Consider the following 12314-nt stretch of genomic DNA (forward strand, 5'->3'; position numbering starts at 1 on the left):
GGGCTCAGTCGTCTCATCCCAAGCGTATAGAATGGCCAACCCACCGAATCCTAGCGATTCAAAATCAGTTTCAATTTTGAAGGATTTTGAAGGATTTTTCAAGGGGTTCTCATAATTTTGAGAATGTTTTTTGATTCTTTCTCCCGAGAAAGGACCTTTATGTGACGGGAAGTGGTCTGTACGGCATCCTTTTTGGGCAGGCTTATTTGAAATCGAATATTAATAAAATACAGATGAAGAAGAATGATCTGAAATTTCTTATGGTTTATGTGGATCTTCTTGAGATCTCCAAGCAAGACAAAACTGTTCAGTTGGTTACTTTTACTTATAATGAATACAAAATTAGGTTCAGATGAATGAAGAATAAGAATAAACCATCTTATATTCTTCCTGTTCTTTTTCTTATTTGACCTAACAACCGTTGTCGGTATAAGTCTGCCATAGTCAGTTTATTTGCTTGAGCTTTCTAACATTTTGAAGAATTCATGAACAATTCATTGAACCTTTGCAGGGCAGAAATGGTATCTTTCGGTTTTCCAGTTCTGTTGTGCATCAGATGGAAGTATGAACAAGATAATATTACCTCTTGGCAGGTAATCTACCTCAAAGTATCAAATAAGCTGATTTTGTAAAGAAAAATGCATAACTTTAGGCGCATAAAGAAAGTTAGCATACAATGCAGGCTTTCGTAGCGAAACCCCTCTACAACAAATTGTTGGTACATTAGACCGGTTAAATTCCACCTTTTGAAACTCCTGCTCAACAACCAGACTAATGCATTGTATCTATCCTTTCCCTTCCATTTCGACACCACATTTACAGGGCGATCGACCGTTCTGCTGCCCGATGCCAAACTGCAGGCGACGCTTTGGTACCGAGCAGGAGGTGAAGAAACATATCGACAACCACATGAACCCGCACTCTTCGAAATCGCGCAAGCAGGCCGCCCTAAACAACAACAACAACAACAGCAACAACAACAACAACAATAGCAGCAGTAACAATAACAACAATAACGACAACAGCGAAGCCGCGCGCAACAACGGCACGGCGAATGGAACCAATGCCAGCGGCAACAACAACAACAACAACAACGCCGCCACCGCCAACAATAATAATAATAACAACAATAATAACAATAACAACAACAACAATGGCATTATTGAGCAGAAGGTATCGCCCACGTTCCTGATGGACAAGCAGAACCAGCTGATCCAGCGCATGGCGGCACCGGTCAAGCACGAGCTGTACTTCCCGCAGTGCTACGGCCCACCCTTCAACCAATCGTTCGTGGCCGGGGCGGCCGCAGTGGCGGCTGCGAATGCGAACGGCCAGGCGGCAGCGGCTGCCGCAGCAGCTGCGGCAGCAGCCGCCGCAGCCTCGCTTAGTGGTAGTGGTCCACCCCAGCAGCAGCCGGGTGGAGCGGGCAATCAGCAGCCAGTGCCACCGCCGCCCCATGCCAACGGACCGTCCGTGCCGCCACCTCAGGTCTCAGCAGCGGCCGCTGCAGCCGTGGCAGCCGCGATCGTGGCCGCCCCCGTACCGCAGGCCGTCGTGGCGCAGTGATATCCGAGCGATCCACAGCATTTGGTTCACCTGCCGCAGCAGCAGCAGCAGCAACATCCAGCACCACCCCCGCCACCACCACCGCCACCACCACCACCACCATCGTCAGCATCCGGTCCCATGCATCACCCGCTAGGTACGATGGCTAATGGACACTAAACCAGCGCCGTTTGGAGCTTGGCAGCGGATGGCCGGATGGTCCAGTAAATTGTCTCGATACTATGGTTTCTGCCACCGAACCCGAACCAATTTCAACCCGGATTTCTGGGTTAGCTTTTACAACCGTGCAGCGATTGTCAAATTTGCGATCGATAAGGAGGTGAAATTTGTGGAGACAAGAAACAAACGAACAGACAAAAAGCAGGAACGCAGGTGTGCAAGATCGTAATCGAAACCAAAGACTGAACGCGGGAGTAGCGGAGCGACAGCATTTCAACGGGCGAGCGTAAAGGGAGAACAAGCGGACAAAACCTGTGGATCGGATCGAAGCAGCGCTTGAGCAGCGCTTAAGCAGCTGAGAGAGAGAGAGAGTGAGAGAGCGGAGCAGTAAAACACACACTCGCTGTCCGGGACAGCAGGGGCAATGTGGGGGCAATGCAATGCCGCTCCCCTAGCAACGATTGGTTACCAGATGCAAGGAGCAAGAAGGGAAGCACTGAAGCAGGAAGACAGGCAAACGGGAGAGACTTCAACGCTGCAGCAAGCTATGAGGCCTAAACCAGGACGTATGAGAAAAATGCCCTCAGCAAGCTAAAAGAAAAGGGGTTTCAATTTTCAGTTTTTTTTACTGTCATTTGTAGTTTGTACAAATCATTTTAAGCTCCTTCTTTTTTTTTGTTAATTTTATTTACTATAATTTCACTCAACAAGGGGCGGGCTTCACAACTCGCCAGAGCAGACACGGTGAGCTGCTGTAAAGTGTGTCCACTAGATTAGGCAAGCATTCGGTGAGCACCTGGCAGCATTGTTTTGTTTTTCGCAGGCACGCATAATTGTTTCATTCTAAGCTAATTAGGTAAGCAAGCAACGGGGACACGACAGCAATGCATATACCTCTATACGCGATCGATAAGACGAATAGATTTAAAATGTAATGTCTGCAAAACCACACACACATATGCGCACACACGACGTACAAAGCGCCACACCAGCCATACAGTGTGTCTAACATAGTGAACAGTACTGTATTAACTTTAACTATTGGTCCTTTTTTATGGCAGTCGTTAGTAATTTTGTTTTACATTTTATATCTCTCGCTCATTCTCACTCTCTCTCACACTCTCTTTTTCTCTCTGTGTGTCTCTGGTGTCGTGTACCGCGAATAGTGCAATAGCTACAGTATAGTACTACAACCTTTATACAAACAGATGGTGCTATTTTTCTTATTGAAAGAGGGCGTTTTTTACACCACTCACACTCAGTAACACACATCCACTACTCTCCTCAACCAAACCGAGCAACCGATGCAATAGACAAATGGCTACGTTTTTTACATACCCCGTTACACACCGCCTTTCTTTGTGCAAATGAAAAGGGCAAGCGATTAAATGGTGTGATACAAGGACATATTTTTGTTGTTTTTTCTCGAGTGAAGAGATGAAGCGAGATTCACGTAGAGTTAATGAAGATACCGCAACCGCAATAGGGAATACAAGGTGGAGAGGATCAACGTTAGTGCAATTAAGTTATATTATACAATACAGGCAGGATATACTACTATAGTTACACAAGCAAACCAAGAGATACAACACACACCCGAACACACACCACGTACACGCAACCGGAACTCTGGATGTACTTTTGTATCCACTTGTTCTCAACCTCGTTCAGGCCCTTTCCCTCCGTCTGGGGGAGAGGTGCCAAACATTAAGCAGGCGCCAACCAGCCACCGCTGGCAATAGTTAAGGACCTTAGGGAGACAGCAAGCAGCACTCCGCTCTATCAAACAGGGGGGGGGGAGTGATCTTACTAAGTCACCGAACAGACACACATAGAACACACGATAGAACAATATACAGTTGTTATTTAGTACCTACAATATATACAATAATAGAGAGAGAGAGACAGAGAGACAGCTAGCGGGACAGACAAAATGGGACAAACACACACACACATAAAGAGAAGAGATAGCAGAGAAGTAGACAAGAGTGTAAAGAGCAACCAAGAGTTAAGTCAACAATAGTAAATCGAAGTAACATGGATCAGGATCGCACAGCAACCGAAACAATAGTATCCACCAAATATGGATAACCGGAACTGGATAATAGAAAGTCCGTTTCCTTTTTCGCTCATCGTTTTTGCCACCCCCTTCCGTTGGGACCTGACCATTAAGCCGCCGCGGTCAAGTGCCTTGTGTAGCATGTACTCAAGCATGTTTTTTTGTTTGTTTGTTTTTTTTTAACAGTTTCTCGTCACACAACAATAGAACAGAACAATCAAAACAACCATTTAATTGGCAGTGGTAGTAGACTTAAGTAAACAGATGAAGCTAAAGCAGGGAGAAGAGTAAGCATAAGGAAGGTCTAGTGAGGGAGAGAATATCTGGACACTGGCACGCTGGTGTGTGTGTGCATGTACGTCGTGTGGTTTGTTAACGTTAAAAAAACGAAGCAAAACAAAATGACTCCAATGTGTGCGCGTGTGTGTGTGTATTTAGTAAATTTTGTTCATAATATGTGTTGTAGTTTTCACGCTTTATTTGCACCCTGGTACAAAATGGGGTATGGTATTGTATGGTTTTCATATTTTAACGTTTTTTTTTTAATTATAAATCTCGCATCTCAAGCATCGCGCATAAAGGATGTGAAAATAAGGGATAAAATGTAAAGGCATAAAGGGACACTTGGGAGTGTTTGTTGTGCCATCGGTGAAAACTGTGGTGGCCAGAAGGCAAACACTATGGAAAAAGAAGAAGGCAGTGTGGGTAAAACTGGAACGTGTGCCATGCTTTTCAATTGAACTGCCAAAGAAAACACTAGCACCGTGAAGGTTGATCGGCAAGCGGAAGATAAAAGAGGAATCATTAACGTTGAAATGGGGAAAAAAAGATAAAGGAAACGAAAGAAGCAAAATGTTAGCAGAAAGTGTAACGATTAAAGGAGAAGTGGTGCAGCTACAAAGAAATGAAAGCATTCACGCTAAAAAAAGGAAAAATAGAAACATGAAAACACAATATTTGCAAAACTAAACACAAAACAGTATAACACAGTGTAAGAATGTAGTGACAGAAAGGTAACACGTTGCCGTGTGGTAAAACAAATGAGGTAAAACAATCGGTAAAAGCAGAAAAAGGAAGTCAAAGCGTTAAAGAAATGGGAGAAAATCTCGAATTTAAATGGAAGAGAAATGGGTGAAAACAAAAATAACTAGAATGTATAAAAAAACGAAGAAAATAATAATGGAAAAAATCGCATACTTACGAAGCAAACCAACCAAGTTGGCAAAGCAACCGCTGGCTAAATGCGGGAGCGGCAGCAACATGATTACTTTTGAAGTGAATGACGTGGCATTTAGTAACGGCTGGCCGGCACCCATGAGCGCAGGCATGTGAGTGCGTTAAGATGGTGAAGAACAGGAAGGGGGAAACTAAAATGTGTTTATATTGTCGTGTCGTGGATCCAATCGGACGTGTAGGATAGTATCAGAGTTTTGGTTTGTTTTTGTTTTCGTTTTATCTATATGATTTTAGTTTTCGTCTTCTCATACCTTTAACGCCGATAGTTTATACACTCCTACACCTTACCTTATCCCGCGCAACCATCCCCACGTTCTGTTAGGTTACCTTTTAGAGCTTTAGTTAAGCCGGTGGCAGCTGGTTACGGCTGGTTAAACTGCTGAATGATGAGAAAAAAAAACGGCAATTCGTCTGTGGTTTCGTGTGAATTAGATTTACCGAATTTTAGGCAAACAAAAATTAAAGTAAAATAGTCCATTTATGTTTCTTTTCGGAAAAGAAACGCGTAGTGTAGAAATTGGAAATGTTTGTGCAATGTTTGGCTATGCAAAATTATTTTAAAAATTAAGGGTAAACAGAACCCAACACGGACGGAGCCACGGAAAGTGGTAGTGAAGAAAGGGTGATCGTTAGGTGTAGTGAATGGGAAACAGGCAGGATCTGATTTAAGGAAAGTTATAATTTAAAAATCAATAAGTTCATAGTTTTTTTTTCCTTTCTATAGAATTATTAGCTGCTGAAGGATGTGTATATTTCAATTATATTTTTTGACAGCAAGCTAAGCATGTGTTTTGTTGCAAGATATTTTATGTCATTATTTCTGCTCCTCTGCTTCTGTTTCTTACAGGGCTGGTATCTCTTTTTATTACAAATCTTTCTTTCTTTCCTAATACTGACTTGAGCATTTTGTAGCAAAAAAAAAATTGCAATTTGTCTTTGACACTGTATTAATTTTCCGTTTTGCTTATTTATTTTCAATGCTACAAATCGAAGCTACAAATCGTGACGAAAGCAATTTGCGCGTAGTGAAGCAGCTTGTTTCGTTGTTTTATTTTTGTTTGTCGAAGTAATTTGATTTTATATGATTTTGTTTTTTTTTGTGATCTGCGCAGCTAAAAAAAGAGGGATAAGTTCACCTTTCACCCCAAAACGGCACAAAAAACCACGTTAAAATGGGGAGAAAAAAAAAACGGAAAGCAGTAAGAGGTCGCGTGCAAGTGCAAGCATAAGCACAAGCAGCTAGCAGAAAGAGAAGGAAGGAAGCAAAAGAACTGTGATAAAAAAGAAACATACAAAACAAAGAACACACACGTGAGCACAAACGAAAAAAAAAGAGCGTAACAATTCTCATAATCTAACACATAAAGTAGGCGGAAAGGCAAACCCAATGTAGGTAAGGAAAGGAAGGTAAGCTAGAAAAGGTGGAAGAAAAAAGCATAGAAGTATTTCTAAATTATAACATTTTATTTTGCACACCTGTTTCGGTATAAAAAGCGAAAAACCCAAACGTGGTAGTAAACAAACGTGATGAAAAAACAAAAAAGGTGAAATGTTGGGGCGAAAGAAAGTGATAAACAAAAACAAAAAAGGTCGTCTTTAGGCAAAAGGAAGAAAACATACGAACGGATTACAAAACAAAAACAAAAAAAAAGAAGGAAACTGAAGCTACTTTTAGGCGTATGGCGGGTGTCGAAAAAGGTATAATGAAATGAAAGAGAGAGAAAATACGATAAGAAGAAAAGAAACTCAAAAACTGTTTAGGACAAATGTTTAACAAAATTTTTGTTTTTAAGAAAATTATATATATACACCAATGTGAAATGCTAGGAATGGGCGGTGTTTTTGGAATGTGAAGTGAACGGAGGTGGCAAAATTATGAAAAACATACACGGAACAAATTAGTCAAAAAAAAAGGAAGGGAACGAAAACAAGAAAAAACTTAACAAAAAATGGGCAATGTAAAGAATGAGGCAAGAAAGCGAAAGAGAGAGAGAGAGGGAGAGTGCTGCGTGTAAATGACAAAACAAAAACAAAACAAAAAAAAAAGCAGTGAAAAACAAAAGGTGTTCACAAAATTACTGTTTCGGTTTGTACAAAAAACGAAAAAAAATGGAGAAGTAGAAGGAAACAAAATTGTTTTTAGTAGCTAAAAGTGTTGACTGTGGTTCGAGAAATGATAATTCTCTCTATCTCTTTTTAGGCATCTCTTTAGGTATATGAAAGCAAAACGAAGTTAAATAACACACACTCACACACGTATATATACTTCTCTTTAGGCAATCAAAATTTAATCTAGAAAACGAAAGTGAACAAAACGATCGAATAGTAAAACAAAACAAAAAAACAGTCACAGCAGCACTCAGCTGGGTATGTGTGTTAGTGTATGATGTTTACGTATGATGTATGTACAAACCGATCGGTCGAAAATACTCTCGCTCGAATGACACAGAAGAGACACAGCCACGATCACGCTCACGCTCACTCTCACGCCCACAGGAAAAAGGGATTTTCTTGTTTTCTGTTGCTTTCCCAAAGTAGGGCGCCCCCACCACCACCACCACGAACAACATCACATTAAAGGTTGTTTTATTTTGTGTTATCTAAATTGAATACTTTTAGGCAAAATCGTTATTCAAAATTAAATGATCGGTGTGTGCACGATCGGCTATTTTCTCGGCTGTTAAGCAACTGTTTTGGAAAACGCAACGACAAACCAAATTCTCTGAGTGTTTAGTGTGGTTAGATGAAAGGAGGAGTGTTAAGCTTTTTTTCTGCCAATGTTTCTGTGAGTTCCGAGCAAAAGGCAAAGGTTCTTTGTGTGCGTGTGAGCAAAGGTGCTGCACGGGTTTCTTCCAACCTTCCCAATTTAACATCATCCGGTTCTGTAAAAAAATAAAAATAAAAAAAAACGTCTCGGTAGCGGATGCCACCTGGTGTGCCATACGGGAATGTACGGGAGTTGGGAGAGGATCTCTTTATTTAAAAACAAACAAATAACACATACCCTCCAACCCCCGTTTTTGCATAAGGGTAAGCGATGTGCAGTGCAGTTAACTGTTCTTTAGTTTCCCATTTACAAAACTTTCTTTCAAAGCCTTCAAACCGTTGTCAGATACGATCATAGCACATTCGGTTTTGCTACCAATCTTTATCATTTCTACTTTCTTTTGCGTTCCAAGCGTTATCGGATCTGATTAAGTATACGACACAGCAGAACACTTGCTCGATTTTGTAATAGGAAAGAGAGAGAGAGAAAGAGAAAGAATAAAAGAGAAGGAAATAAGCCCTTCATTAAAAATAACAATATTCGAGCTAACACTGAAATAGCAGAGGGAAGGGTAATTGATTTTGATTTCAAGCAAACCATCTAGCGCCAGCAAAACCCATTTAAATATGCATACGTTATGTTTTCGATATATACGTTAATCAAACTTAGCTTTTAAGTTATGTTTAGTTTGCTAAGCTTTGTCAATATATATATAGCTCTTAGTAGTATTGTTTCGTTTTATATACAATGCTAAGCATAACAGAGCAACAGAAGTTGTACAATAAAATTAAAAGAGTAACATTATTTACATTTTTGTTTGTTTTTCTTTTTTGTGTTTTATCTATTACGTTTCGTTATTTATTTCATTTTCAGACTATACTACACTTTCATTATTATTTTATCGTTTTTGTTTAATTTTAAATACATTTTTTGTAACTTGTAACTTACACTTAAAGTCTTAAAGACTCCACGCAAAGGCTATATTAGTCTTTGCTTACTTTGTTATTGCCATAACTACACAACAGTACAAACAAACCGACAGATACAGAAGAGGAAATAGTTTAAGCAGAGCAAATAGGCAGACCAAGCAACATCCTGCAAAACCAACTTTTGGAACCGGACAACAAGATGTGAAAATTTAAGATAGAGCACCTAATCACAAAAATAGAAACGCGAACCCCATTTTCAAGCACGGCGTATTGATAGTGTTTCAGCAAACACGCGCGAAAAACACAACACCGTATTGCTGGTTATGTTTTCTTGTTTTTTTTTTTTATTTAAAATCTTTCATTAAGAAACGAACAAAAAAACATGTTTGAGCAAAAGCATCGAGGAAGAATATTTCATTTCAGATATTCTTTTCAATACTAATGCTTGTTTAGGCACAGGCCGAACAAAACCAAACTATTTGAGCTCAGTACGTGGCAGTTAAAATGAGAACAATGATATATATAAAAAAAGATAACAAAAGTGTGAAAATTACTTTTAAACTTACTATTCAACATGAGCAGTATACATTTATAAAGCAAAAACGCAAATCAAGTGCAGCAAATTGTAACGTGAAAAATTGTGTGTGTATGTGAGTGTCTCTTCTAATCCCGTAGGTACTAAGAAAACGGAGAAACAAACAAGAAACAAAGTCGCAAAGATAAGGAACATGGTCTTACTCATTAATATACGTGTCTATTAAGCAGATGAAATAGTGATGATTCATACCGAAAGAGAGCGAAAGAGAGAGCAATATGAAGTAAGATGGTCTCTGGTGGTGAATAAGTGAAACTGTTTACATTTATTTGGTTTTAACCAACAGTAAACAGTAAAGAATGTGAAGAAGAAAAAAACACAACCTTCCAATCTGTATATAGGAAATTTGCTCTTGACAGGTTGTAGCAAACCAAATGGCAACAATCAATCGACAGAAGCAGAAACAACAGCAACACTTACCTGCTCGACCAGCAGTTTATTGTTGACAGTTAAATGCACAGTTTATAATATCAAAGGCATCCCGAGAAAGAAGAAACTCGCCGGGGAAGAAAACAAGACATTTGCAAACAAGTAAACAAAAGAAATAATAAACCCAGAAACAGAAACAATCCGTAAATTGGCCGAAGGTGGAAGATAGATATTGAAACAAAAGCAAAAGAATATAAAACACGGAACGCCCATTTGTAAATGTCACCAAAAATGGTGGTGATTTCTTATAAACACAGACCGACACAAACACACACTTACTATTAGTGGATAGAAGTTGTTAACAAGAGATCAATTTTTACATATTTTATTATTAACTGAGCGTAATCGAGAGAGAGAAAGAGAGAGAGAGAAAGAGAAAGAAGAAAGAAAAAGAGTAAAAGAGAGAGAGACATATACGTACATATGCCCCAATATGTGAAAAGTACGTGTGTGCTGAGAAAAAAAATACAGGAAATAAGAAAAATGAAGTAGAAAACAAAACAAGAAAAAACAGTAAAAGATGGAAGAAATGAAAGCTAAGATGGAAAGGAACTAACCAAACCAGTAAAATAGAACACATAATCAATAACAAACAGAAAGCACAAACCGAAAGTAAACAAAAATGAAACAAACCACACAGTCCGCCAGAGATCGGTGCTCTACACTGGAAGCCCGAACCTCGTTTAATAAACCGGTTCAGAAGCCGAACAGTTGATGGAAGTGGAGGTGGAAGAACGAAGCAGTGAAACAGAAACACAATAGCAAATGGGTAACAACTATTTTTGTTTTTATTTTGTCTAAACATAGGTTTATTGTAAAGTGAAATGCCGAACTATTAAAGGAACCAGTTTCATAACAGCTGATTGCTACCGAGATATGCAAGGAGACGCGTGCGTACGCACAAGCGGCAGAGCGAAGGAGTCGAAGAAGAAGCGGGAATGTTCCTGTGCTGCCAACATACACATCACACAGTGCCAGAGTTTATATTTAAACGCCACAAAGCTAGCTCAAAAGCGCTCGCACTCCCACTGACTTTCCCACGAAGCGCAAAAGAAAGAAGAGGGGGGAAACGCAGTGGGAGAAGAGTGTCCATATTTACAACATTAACCAAGCAAGAAGAAACCCCCATTCCCTACCAACCACAACCCCCCCCCTCCACCCCCACCCCTCAAACTTCCTTCAGACCGAAACCGAATGACAAGTAACTAGGTAAAATGAAAACCACAGAATGCAACCAAGTGATGCAAAGCAAACATAGAAGAAATAGTAAATTAATAGATAACTTTATTACAATAGCGATTCACTTTTGGTGAGTCGAACAAACAAACCACAATGCCAAAACAAACAAACAAACAATAAGCAAATAGGAACAACAAATCTTACAAAATACAAACCAACGGAAACCACGCCTCGATTGGAAGAAATAGAAGAAACAAATAGAGCAAACGAATAAAGCAAACGAAACGAACAGATAACGGACGCAAAACGGACTTGTACAACACACAATAGAGCAGAACACACATCAGCAAACAGATACAGCAACATTCAAATCAATAGTGCAAATCAACAAAGGAACTACAAAAACTACAAAAATGTAATAAAAACACAAACAACTCACACACAGTACAATCACACACAATCCGCACACTCAAAAAAGAAAAAAAAACTTTCACAGTGACAGTGAAGAAAATATTATCCCCCCATTTTCCGGCAATAGCAGTTTTGGATGTGAATGATCCACAGATTCAAGCAAACTTCTGGAACAAGAAAATATCCCAAACAAGCTAAGAAGAACTAACAAGGAAGAAGAAAACTAAAACGGATAAATAATGTTTCCAGCCATTCAGAAGCATAATGTATGAACACAACTTTGGGCACCCGTTTAGGCAACATCTTGGATAATGGCGATTATTTTCGTGCAATTCATTTTAATTTTTTTTTGGTTTTGTGTTAATAATACTCAGAACAACCGTTACAATTTAAAAATAAAATCCAATCACTACGCAAATGAGCCAAGTTCAATCAATAACAACTACAATTACAGCAACAAAACAACAGTAGCAGCAACAACAAGGAATACAAACCGCAACAAAAATCACATTTCGAACATATAGAAAGCCGCGGTAATAATTGTACCGCAAAAATAGAGCAAAGAAAACGAAGAAACGAGAACTAGAATATTGAAGACCAAAAAGCTAAAAAGAAACGCACACAAGGAAAAAGCAAAACAAAATCAAAAAATCAAAGCAACCACATACCAACAAGAGTGTCATCACAACAACGATGACTTGCTGCGATGATTTACGACGACGGCGAGTCTCTCTCGAGCACGAACAGAACAACAAGAACAACAAAAAAGGGCAAGTACGTTTTTGGCAGAGCACATGGCACGGCATACTTTTATCATTATTTAGTTTGTTCGGGCGTGTCAAGCAGTAAACAGGAAATGGAAGAAAACAAAAACTCTCTCGGAACATACACACTCACACACACGGAACAAGCAGCAAAAAGGCGATTCTCGTTAGCGGGGTAATGCATTAACCAAAAGCGTTAATTATATGCAAAATTATCCAT

General features: G+C 39.5%; 1 protein-coding gene across 8 annotated transcripts in view; it reads left to right on the forward strand.

Moving 5' to 3' along the window:
- LOC120902622 (zinc finger protein 497) overlaps nt 1-8595 on the forward strand; it is a 55489-nt gene extending 46894 nt beyond the window's left edge. For all 8 annotated transcript variants that reach the window (XM_040311492.1, XM_040311495.1, XM_040311493.1 and 5 more), the window contains one exon: nt 823-8595. In XM_040311492.1, coding sequence (XP_040167426.1) covers nt 823-1566 — 744 coding nt within the window. In that variant the 3' untranslated portion in view covers nt 1567-8595. The remainder of the gene's footprint in view (nt 1-822) is intronic.
- Nucleotides 8596-12314: the final 3719 nt, after the last annotated feature.

Source organism: Anopheles arabiensis, chromosome 3, assembly GCF_016920715.1.
Source record: "Anopheles arabiensis isolate DONGOLA chromosome 3, AaraD3, whole genome shotgun sequence".
In the NCBI taxonomy this organism is placed as follows: domain Eukaryota; kingdom Metazoa; phylum Arthropoda; class Insecta; order Diptera; family Culicidae; genus Anopheles; species Anopheles arabiensis.